This window comes from Schistocerca piceifrons, chromosome 7 (assembly GCF_021461385.2).
Source record: "Schistocerca piceifrons isolate TAMUIC-IGC-003096 chromosome 7, iqSchPice1.1, whole genome shotgun sequence".
NCBI lineage: Eukaryota > Metazoa > Arthropoda > Insecta > Orthoptera > Acrididae > Schistocerca > Schistocerca piceifrons.
Window position 1 is genome coordinate 551661761 of NC_060144.1, and position 12073 is coordinate 551673833.

Below are 12073 nucleotides of genomic sequence, written 5' to 3' on the forward strand. Positions count from 1 at the left end.
GTAAGTCAATTTGGTCACTGAATGACGCCTAGTAGTCGAATCTGGCTTCGATATCTGCACGCAAAATATGAAACTGAAATAAGCGACGGGAAGTCTCACAATCAATACAGCTCGTTACCGAGTCAGTTGTAAGGCACTGATGTAATAGTTTTGCAGACAAGAAACGACAAATTGAGAAAGACTGTCACAGACCAGACAATTTTCTGTTGCTTTTTTGAGGATTCAGCCATCCTGTAAACTATCACAATAGCACATACCCGGCCACGGCTCGTGGTCTTGCGGTAGCGTTCTCGCATCCCGCGCACGGGGTTCCGGTTTCGATTGCCGGCAGCCATGGTGCCATGGTGACAACACATACGTGCGGATGCGCTTTGTCTTGATGGAAGATGGCTTTCTTCCTTGCTAAGCTTGGCCTTTTTTCGCCTATATTTTGCTGCAATTTGTCCAGGAGGTTAGCATAGTATTCTCCAGTAATTGTTCGCCTATATAAACAGAATCCCCTTCGCAGCCAAGAACCCTGATGCCTTTGCTTCCTTTGGGGGAGGAGAACAAGCATGTTTCCACTGATTTGACTGTTCTTTTATCTCTGCGGTATAGTAGTGCACCCAAGTTTTATCTGTGGCCACAAACCGGCGCAAAAAATCTTGTTCGTTTTTCCTAAAACGGGCCAAACATTGTTCCGATATGCCCATTCTCATGAGTTTTTGATCCAGCGTAAAGAGTCGTGGTATCCTTCCAACATACAATTTTTTTCATTTCTAATTCTTCAGTTAAAATATGATATACCCTTTCAGATGACATCTGGAAAGCGTGAGCAATTTCATGCTCATTCAGTCAGCGATCCTCCATGACCATTTGTGCATTTTTGCAATGATTTCTGGAGTACTGACAAATCTTGGCCCACCATTGTGCGGATCATCTTCTAAGCTCTTCCGACCAAATTTAAATTCATTTGTCCAATTGGCAACAGTTGAATATGAAGGGGCAGAGTCCCCCATTGTATTCTGGAAATCGGCATGAATGTCCTTTGCTTTCATACCTTTCTTTACGAAGTACTTACTCACTGCTCGAATCTCGATTTTTTTCACTCTTCGCAGATCACCACGAGGGAACAACAACAGAGACACTTTACCGCCACAGCTCTCTTCCAAGAGCACTGACGTGGCACATGTTTACAGGCAACAGTTCAATGAATGTCACCTGAACAACTCGTTTCGCTGGCAATGACGTCTCATGGTGATTTCGAGAAGTTGTCAAATCACCCTCGTTTATCGCCAATATTGTGGTGTAAAAATAATGGAACCCTTCCAAAATTTAAACCTCGTCTGACATTATGTTTATTTATGTAGAGGATAAACTTTAGGATCTTGCGCCAAATACTGATCTTCTACTCGCATTCCGAAGTTTGGCTGAAATTTAAATTTGTTGTAACTAATTCACCTACTATAATCGCAGACAGCCTCTGGATCCTCCAAATATACTTCAAAATCATTTAAATACTGGGTATGTAGTCCAGAGTAGCGGCACTGTATACTACAACAACAACCGCAAACAGCCTCATAGAGCTTCCAGATTTAGTTCAACTTCATTGAAGTAGTGTGTGTAGTCAAGAGCTGCCACCTTGCCCCACTACTTTCCTTACGTTCTTCGTGTTGAGGAACAGGTAATGAGCTCTTTTAAACATGTATTCTCCAAATCGATCAAAAACCGGTCCGATACTCCGTAAGGTTAAATTTTGTATCCAGTGTTAAACTCTATGGAACAGCTTCCGAAAGTCTCGTAATATGGAACCGTCCTGACCGCTGTGAAACTTTTAGAGAGTTAAGCTGTCTGGTCCGTAATGCGTCATCCAAGTGTATTCGATGAATTGCGCCGCAGCACACTCTGTCGGGCCGTCTTTTCGACGCTCCTGCAGCCGTGGCAGGTGCCGAAATCCGCTGCGCCTTAAAGATACGCCACCCTACGACACACACTCAGACTTCCGCCGAAATGAGTTTTGTGATGAATCGTCTATCAGTCTAGAACTCACGAGGCGACGAAAACGTTGGGAAGCCATGTTGATTCATAACAACCTAATAAATAAACTCTATGTAGAATGGAACCAATATGTAAGCATTAGCGCATTTTCAATACTTTAGTCTGGCTGGGAACAGTTGATCTTGGAAACAGATTAGTAACTTCATACCGGAGTCTTGTTTACGGAATCATCAATACAGTTCTTGATGGATAGGATGGTACATCATCTGTCTGAATGTTTAATGTCGTCTCTTGCTGACTCCTACAGGTCTGATTTATATAGAATTTCTTTACGTACATGTGGGTGGATTAAACACACATTTAAAGATCACAAAAACGATGTCAGCAGCCTTCGAGAGCTTTTCAACGTCAGTGACTACATAAAAGCAACTTATTTTACTTTTACTAGTGCATAAAAATGACAGTTAACAAATACTCAACCATATCTTTAATTAAAATAACCTTAATTTATTTTTGATTGCTAATCGCATGAAAATGCAAGTATAAACAGGAAGTTAAAATTTGGTACCAAAATACGAAATACTAAATAGAAAAACGAATACTATTTATTTCTAAAGATGGACCAATGCTACTGATTAATATTTCTTTATTGAAGATACAGGTGTATCGCGTTTCTGTATCAAATTTTCATTCATTTTCTTGTGATTCTTAATTAAAATAAAAAATCAGTTTTATTAAAAATTATGAATGAGTATTTCAATTTCCATAAAACTTGGAATTTGGATAAAAGTAAATAGAAAGTTGGTGCAATACCTGAAGCAAGAACTTCACGAATTCATGGTTTTTGCTCTACACGTTCAGCTATCGACGGGTGTGCCTGTCGTTTTAAGATACTGTCGATTTTTCTGCAGTATTGCCGAAAAACTGGATGCATGCTTGTGATTTGCGATCGTGTTTTTCTTCCGACTGCTGTGTGAAACGGAAAACTGATATCATGCTGGGACACAGAATAGACAGAAAACATGTATACACTGCTCTGTCTCTGCATGTCTACAGTGTGAAGAGGCACTCCCAGTGTTAAGGAGTTTTACTTAGACTTGGTGCGATCCATTTGCGACCAAGACAGCCTTCTAAATGAGATGAAGCACCTCGAGGCGACATTGCGATGTAGTGTGTACAAGAGCAAGCAGATACGGCGTGCGTTTCTACAGGGTGCACGTAGACAATACCAGGAAAAAAATGAAAAACACAAACCACTAGCATGCATCCCCTTTATCGGCCACTTCCAGAAAAATCGGCACTATCTTGGGCTACGTAAGATTTGTATTTTGTTCTCCTCCCAAAACATTAACACTAATATATACAAGGAAAGATAACCTAGGCCTTTGCAAACAAGGGGTCTAGCAAATGGCCTGCCAGTGTGGCAATGCACCCCTAGGAAAACTGATACTCACTGTCGATGAGAAGTATCGTGAACATGTACAACACACTCTATTACGCCAGACCATCAAATCAGTCGTGGTCGATTAAGTACAAAAATTGGACATACTATGAATGACAACAACGCTAAATTACTTACGGAGTCATCCTCCGTCTGGGAGTGCGTGACTGAAGAGATTGTTTTATTTTAGGGTCCAAGGCTGTGAAATCAACAAAAGTAGCAACCTACAATTGAGTCAAGCGTTGAATCCTGCACAGTGCCTAGGAAAAGATAAGCGTTCCTGTACAGTAAGATCGGCACCAGATCGCAATAGCGACAGCGTGGACACTGGAGACCAGATTGAGGAGCTGGACGCCGCTACCTCCACCACCGCCATCGTCAACGGCTGCGGATAACGATAGAGAGGGCAAGGGCGTAGCAACAGTCAGCAGGCGCCACCTGATGAAGGCAATCAACCTGCTTGACGATGTATCGTGAAATAATAACGACGTGACTCGGATAGGTACCCGAAAATCACACAAACAAGAAAACATGGGCTCTAAAAGGCATACCCTAAGAGCTATAGGCAGTTATTGTGTGGGGGAGACGAGTTTCACAGTAGCGTGGATGAAGAAGAGCTCGTATTTCTATACGTATGCATTTCAGGCCCTGTGTTTACGAAACTGTTTTGCTTCGAATTATTGTTTCTGCTACACGACTGGCCATTAAAATTACTACACCAGGGAGAAATGCAGATTCATTGGACAAATATATTATACTAGAACTGACATGTGATTATATTTTCACGCAATTTTGGTGCATAGATTCTGAGAAATCAGTGCCCGGAACAACCACCTCTGGCCGTAATAATGGCCTTGGTACGCCTGGGCATTGAGTCAAACGGAGCATGGAGGGCGTGTACAGGTACAGCTGCCCATGCAGCTTCAACACGATACCACAGTTCATCAAGAGTAGTGACTGGCGTATTGTGACGAGCCAGTTGCTCGGCCACCATTGACCAGACGTTTTCAATTGGTGAGAGATCTGGAGAATGTACTGGTCAGGGCAGCAGTCGAACCATTTCTGTATCCAGAAAGGCCCATACAGGACCTGCAACATGCGGTCGTGCATTATCCTGCTGAAATCTAGGGTTTCGCAGGGATCGAATGAAGGGTAGAGCCACGCGTCGTAACACATCTGAAATGTAGCGTCCACTGTTCAAAGTGCCTTCAATGCGAACAACAGATGACCAACACGTGTAACCAATGGCACCCAATACCATCACGCCTTGTGATACGCCAGTATGACGATCACGAATACATGCTTCCAATGTGCGTTCACCGCGATGTCGACAAACACGGATGCGGCCATCACGATGCTGTAAACAGAACCTGGATTCATCCGAAAAAATGACGTTTTTCCATTCGGGCACCCAGGTTTGTCGTTGAGTACACCATTGCAGGCGCTCATCTGGGGGTAACCGCAGCCATTGTCTCCTAGCTGATAGTCCATGCTGCTGGAAACGTCGTCGAACTGTTCGTGCAGGTGGTTGTTGTCTTGCAAATGTCTCCATCTGTTGACTCAGGAATCGAGAGGTGGCTGCCTGTCATCTCCACTGCTAGTGATACGAGGCCGTTAGGATCCAGCACGGCGTTCCGCAGTACCCTCCTGAACCCACCGATTCCATATTCTGGTAACAGTCATTGGATCTCGACCAACGCGAGCAGCAATGTCTCTTTACGATATACCGCAATCGCGATAGGCTAAAATCCTACCTTTATCAAAGTCGGAAACGTGATGGTACACATTTCTCCTTCTTACACGAGGCATCACAACAACATTTCACCAGGCAACGCCGGTCAACTGCTGTTTGTGTATGAGAATTCGGTTGGAAACTTTCCTCATGTCAGCACGTTGTAGGTGTCACCACCGGCGCCAACCTTCTGTGAAACGTTGTTGTGATGCCTCGTGTAAGGAGGAGAAATGTGTACCATCACGTTTCCGACTTCGATAATGGTCGGATTTTAGCCTATCGCGATTGCGGTATATCGTAAAGAGACATTCTCGAAATTTGGATTACTTCTCCCAGTGGTTTTGCTAGTGATACTACGCCGTTGGGATCCAGCACGGCGTTCCGCAGTACCCTCCTGAACCCACCGATTCCATATTCTGCTAACAGTCATTGGATCTCGACTAACGCGAGCAGCAGTGGTTTTGCTACGTACTAGAAACAGTCTGGCGACTTTAAATAAAAGCTCTGTCAAGCCTCTGTACCAGTACCTGGTACAACGCTGAATTTTGTGTCTTTTTGTTCTTATCCTTGAAGCGAATATATTTTTGTTGTCAATAAACTTGTTGAAACTTGATCACTGTTTTCCCTGTGTTCCCCGAGGGACTTTTCGGTTCCTGTCATATCCCTATTTATCGTTCCTCCTGGGACACCCCGTATGAGCTGCAGTATCCGGAACACTAGTGGCAACATATGTCAAGCGTTCTGATGAGTAATGGGTACTCCGGCGATTGTGTAAGAACTGTTACGAAGTCTAACACTCAGAAAAATGACAAATCGCAAGTAGAAATTTAGGCGTCTCCGCCATACGTCCTCAGTGGGATGCATGGAGTCGGCAGTATGTAGCGCAAATACGACGTAAAGACTGTTTACAAACCGACCAAGAAAATCGAAAGGATAAAAGGGGCCTAATCCCGATAAAGAGAATATACCACATACTCTGTAGACGGTGGAGAAGTCCGTCCTGGAATGACTGGAAAAATCCATAGGCATCTGGATCACCTAAAGTAAACGGCGTTACAGGTTGGGACAGATGGAGAAATCTGCGTTGGCGGAGCCCAATAATAAAATTCGTCGATACGGAAAAGCTTCCACTGTGGAGAAGATACATCAGACCCGATTGTTCATCGAAACCATAGCAATCTACAAATATGACAGCAGCTTCAAGAAAGAAGAGGAAAGCTTCAAGGTGAATGGATTCTGGATTCCTGTGCTACAGATTACGACCGTTGCAGGTAGCTCGGTGAGAACGCCCAGTGAAATTCCCTCATACCTTAGCGCGACACGTACAGATAGTCAACAGTCACGACCTCGACTCCAGTCCGCCACAAGTAATTTGACAACAGCGGTCACACTTGCTACAGAAACGTCAGGAAAGTTATCAAACAAAAGTCTGTCGATTAATCCGAGGCAAAAGGTGACCACGAAAGAATCAACTATTACGTTTACAAATTTGTTAATAAAAGGATCCTTTACCATTTCTCACCTTTCTAACACCAATCAGCAATCATCACCATTAAATTTAAAATTACAATTTTAGGGGAAATTAAAAAAAGTATGCAACTGCATCGTTAAAACTTAACATGCAGTTAAATAGTACTGGAAATGTAAGTAAAAACGGATGTAAATGAACGCCCCCCATTATCTTGAAACATGTTAGAGGGCGGGCAGAGTTAATCGCGGATCACTCCGTATTTACGTCAGTGAATAGGCACCCACAGAAATTCGGGTTATGTTGGCTTTTGATGGAAGTCACTCAGTGGTTGTGAGCAGCATCTTAGTTTCGAAAGTATATCCCACGCGCTAATGACGTAGTGTCACTAATGAATTATGTCCTTCCAAAGCCGTCACATACTCAGAATTTGACTGTACATAGTTATAGAGCTCCATAAATATATACTATTTTCTCTTTAATGATGAGCCGCGTTCCAGTCTAGCCCGACTAATCAACACTAAAGGGCAACTTAGGTGCAAATGCAGAATGTCTTCCCAAACACCCTATTAGCCTGTTGTGGGCAGACAGTGCAACGGGCGGCTAATAACCTCTTCGCTACTGTCACTCATGTGCACCCTACGTCATCCCCCCCCCCCCTGTCGTGCCGGCCGGTGTGGGCGAGCGGTTCTAGGCGCTTCAGTCTGGAACCGCGCGACCACTACGGTCGCAGGATCTAATCCTGCCCCGGGCCACTGTTCATCTCTCTCTCTCTCCCTCTCACTCACACACAGACACACACACATACATACATACATACAAACACAAACACACCCACCCCCCTCCCACACACACACACACACACACACACACACACACACACACACACACACACACACACACATACGTACACACACGCTTTTGCGATGGTTTGCTGGTATTCTCAGTACCACATCGTTAAAAAAGGCAGTTGGGGTAACAAACCGAAGTACTTTCTTGGGACGGTTGATTCATAAGATATATTATCTTACGGTATGAGTCCGCATAGCATAATGTACTGGATATGGACACGCAATTTAATTTAGGAATTCGTAAGGTTGGTTCTCATGATATGAACACCGAAACATGAGACATGAAATACAAGTAAAAAGTTGTAAACGTGCCTTAGCGGTATAGATGACATTATCCGTAAAATACTTCGAGCAGGACACTGAATACTGTTGTTATTCCGGTCTTCAGTCGAAATACTGGTCTGATGTAGGTCCCCAATCTACTATAGGATGTATAAGCCCCAATGTGCCCGAGTGATAATGTACAGAGTTCTCAGTCGGTGAGAATAGTGCAAACGATTGTGTGATTGCAACGCCAAATTTGTACTCATTTGCACATTTAAAGTTCAAGTTTCATTGCCAATGGTTTTGACACAGTACTTTCTCAAGTTATTCCTTCGATTTAACTGCCATAGATGGGCCCTTGTTAAGTTAAATCCATAGCGACGATGTTTCTCAGCCGATGACTGAAATCATTATTCGAGGCAGACTGATCGACAACATTTCTTACTAGACAAGAAGACATGTCAGTCACCTTTAAACTTTACCCTTTGGAAGTTGCTGCTGATGAGCCTCAACTCGTTCGTTGGCGGTTCTCTGATCTGAAACAAAAATAAAAGTGTGTCTTATAGGAGTATGTTGCCGTAGTAGAATCACTAAAGCCCTATAAAAATTACAAATAATAAAGTATCAGACAGTTAAATATTATTCCTATAAAATATTAGAGGACTGATCCCACTACTGCACACACTTCCATTTCCTTTAGTCTGAATGACGTGCGAAATTTACTCCCCAAATGCGCCCTTACTTGAAATACGAAATCAGAACATCTGTGATAGTCCAAAAATGCCCTCAACTAATATTGTTAGACACTGCACTACAGTGCAGTATGACAGGCAGTGGAAGATTTATTTCACTTTTATTTTAATCTTCTTAATGTGTATATGTTTTACCATACGCATTTCGCGTTATTCGTAAGATATCATGGTAGTTTAAAAAGAAACATATTTACACTTTAGGTTCGTTTCTCGATCTCATCCTTCGGCGGCGGGTATCCGTGCGATTTAAGGCGCCTTGGCACGGTTCCACGGTTTGAGCGGCTCCCCCCGTCAGATGTTTGAGTTCTCCCTCGGGTATGGGTGTGTGTCTTGTCCTTAGAGTAAGTTAGTTTAAGTTGGATTAAGTAGTGTGTAAGCCCAGCGACCGATCACTTCAGCAGTTTGGTCCCATACTCCTTACCACAAGTTTCCAGTTTCCTCTCTCTCTCTCTCTCTGTCTCTCTCTCTCGTTCTCTCCCTCCTCCATTCCATCTCTGTGGCCATGCCTCTATCTGAAACCACTCTCCATATTAATTTCCTAACCGCCTATTCATCCCACTAACGTGTGTAAATGAGTACATATGAATGTAAGTAAAACGATGTAGAACACATGTGGGAAACCGCCGATAAAGAGGTCGTTTCTATAAATGCTGAAAACGAGTAACATTATATACGAAAAACACAAAGGCATACGTGTAGCCACGAAGCGTAAATAGAAATCGTGATGCAGTAGTTTGCACTGTTTTTTTCGTCACGAAAATGTTTAGCGCTACTCGCCAAAGTAAAATTAGCTTACCAAAATCACTACCATTCCATGGAGTATTTGTAAACAATCAAAACGTTCAGAAGGTAGCCGAAATTAGCCAAAAACGCCTAAGTGAAAATAACACTTCTAAATATTTTGTAGAGATCGGAATCTAGAGATCTAGATCTAGAAACAAACCAAATTTTAAATATGTTGCATTCCAGACCACTGAAGATATTTCGTATGAATGAAAGGATGTGGCCATGGTAAAATGAATTCGCATTTATCCACTCCATGACCATACTAATGAAGACTTTTGTTTCATGTCTAACAGAAGAAATGTTCCAAATTTACTTCCCTGGTTTGTCACTGGATAATATAGTGCAAGTCAGATATAATTTCATCGATACGATTTTTCGATGTCTTCAGATGGTAGTAGTTGCTGTTGTCACTGCTGCAAGACGCCATTGACGGCCATCATAAGTGGTGTCTTGCAGCAGTAACAACAGCAACTACCACCACCTGAACATGTCGAACAGTTGTAGTGATGAAACAGCGTGGAACTTGTAGTATGTTAGCCAGCAGCCGGCCTGGGTCGTGGATTCGCAACAAATCCGTCGAGAAATATCGAAAAATCACAAGAACTATGTTACCCCGAAAGAATGACACGACGAATAAACTCGAAAGATGCTCCGAGCAGATTCTGGAACTCACACATCCTGCCGAACCTCAGTTATTGCGATGTAATCTAAGACGAAAAGAGTAGTGAAAATCTCTACACGATTAGAACTGACTATGAATATTTCTGTGTTTTACATGTGCAACATCCATCTATATGCTCATGTCAGTGCTCCGTTTGTCCCAGTCAGAATGGCTACGGCCAGACAAGCTACGTAGCTATCATAAATTGTTTTGTTGTTGTGGTCTTCAGTCCAGAGACTGGTTTGATGCAGCTCTCCATGCTACTCTATCCTGTGCAAGCTTCTTCATCTCCCAGTACCTACTGCAACCTACATCCTTGTGAATCTGCTTAGTGTATTCATATCTTGGTCTCCCTCTACGATTTTTACCCTCCATGCTGCCCTCCAATACTAAATTGGTAATCCCTTGATGCCTCAGAATATACCCTACCAACCGATCCCTGCTTCGAGTCAAGTTGTGCCACCAACTCCTCTTCTCCCCAATTCTATTCAACACCTCCTCATTAGTTATGTGATCTACCTATCTAATCTTCAGGAAGGATTCCTCTGTAGCACGACATTTCGAAAGCTTCTATACTCTTCTTGTACATACTATTTATCGTCCATGTTTGACTTCCATATAAGGCTACACTCCATACAAATACTTTCAGAAACGACTTCCTGACACTTAAATCTATACTCGATGTTATTTCTCTTCTTCAGAAACGATTTCCTTGCCATTGCCAGTCTACATTATATATATATATATATATATATATATATATATATATATATATATATATATATATATATAAAATGTAGACTGCAAACCTCACAACCTTTACTCAAAAACTGACATATATGGTCATTTATCTCTCCTTCTTTTCCCCATTAGGCATCTTTCTCGTTTTCGTTATCAGTCACTCCCTTTATTCATTACTTGTCTGCCATCGGTTACCTCACATCTGCTACTGCCACGGGCCACTGTCTATAATTATTCTCCATTATTCTTCTGTTCACTAGCAAATATAATGGGTTGCGATTTTAAGATGGAGCTATTAGTGTTTCCACGGTTTATGTACATGTAGGATTTCGTAACAGATGTAAGTTTTCGTATGAGTGTCATGTGTCATGATGAATGTAACGTAAAATTTCAAAAATACTTGAGTAGACGTAATAGTGGTCCCTGTCGTCTTAATATTTCCTCAGAGCATAAATAAGCTAAAACGCAGCTGACACTTGCGCCCAGCGTCGCCGGTACCTGTGTGCGTATGAAGGCCAGCCTTAATCCGAAGCAGTGCGGGATCACCGCACGGTTAGGGGCGCCTTGTCACAGTTCGCGCGGCTCCCCGCGTCGGACGTTCGAGTCCTCCCTCGGGCGTGGGTGTGTGTGTTGTACTTAGCGTAAGTTAGTTTAAGTTAAATCAAGTAGAGTGTAAGCTTAGGGACGGATGAGCTCAACAGATTGGTCCCATAGTGCTTACCACAAATTTCCAATCTTTCCTTGTTCCGAGCTCGGATGGTGAAGATCCATCGAATGAACTGACAATGTGATTGGAAGTCCCCTTATGCCCCACCGTCGCTTCCGGGCTCAACATCAGGACGTGTGGGAGCCTTCCGACGAAGGGGAGTGTCACACCGTGACGTACAGGGCGTGTACGTAAGGGACTGTGATACGTACGTGGAGTCAGTGGACAAATGACTGACGCGTGGGTAGAGAACCACGTACTACATCAACTAGAATGAGATTAGGATTACCATCCTGCCGACAAGTAATTGCTGGGTAAATGCATTGGCTGTGAAGCTGAGAGACGACCAAAGGCAAAGATGCACTTCCGCGTTAAAAAAAGTTTACTAATCTCAAAGATATTTCTTAATTTGAGGAAAACATCTCTGAAAATTTACGTCTCAAACACAGTACTGTATGGAAGTGAATCATTAAATATAAGAAAACCGGAAAAGAAGCGAATCTAAGTGTTTCATATGTGGTATTATTCTGGCTAGTGGCATGTCCGTGTCTTCGTACGGAGATTTTCTGATGTCATTGTTCCCGGTCTTCAACCTCTTTCTTCATCCTCCTTTATCTCCTTCCAACTTTCGTATCATCCAGATCTTGAGTTTTCCTTCTTCCTCTCCTGTAGTTATTTGCTCTTCCCTTCGATG

The 12073-nt window shown here is 42.9% G+C and overlaps 1 protein-coding gene across 1 annotated transcript in view; it reads right to left on the reverse strand.

The window, feature by feature from the left end:
• LOC124805157 (carbonic anhydrase-related protein 10-like) overlaps positions 1 to 12073 on the reverse strand; it is a 383495-nt gene that overhangs the window by 110200 nt on the left and 261222 nt on the right. Inside the window, exon 6 of the mRNA XM_047265635.1 lies at positions 8203 to 8269. Coding sequence (XP_047121591.1) covers positions 8203 to 8269 — 67 coding nt within the window. The remainder of the gene's footprint in view (positions 1 to 8202; positions 8270 to 12073) is intronic.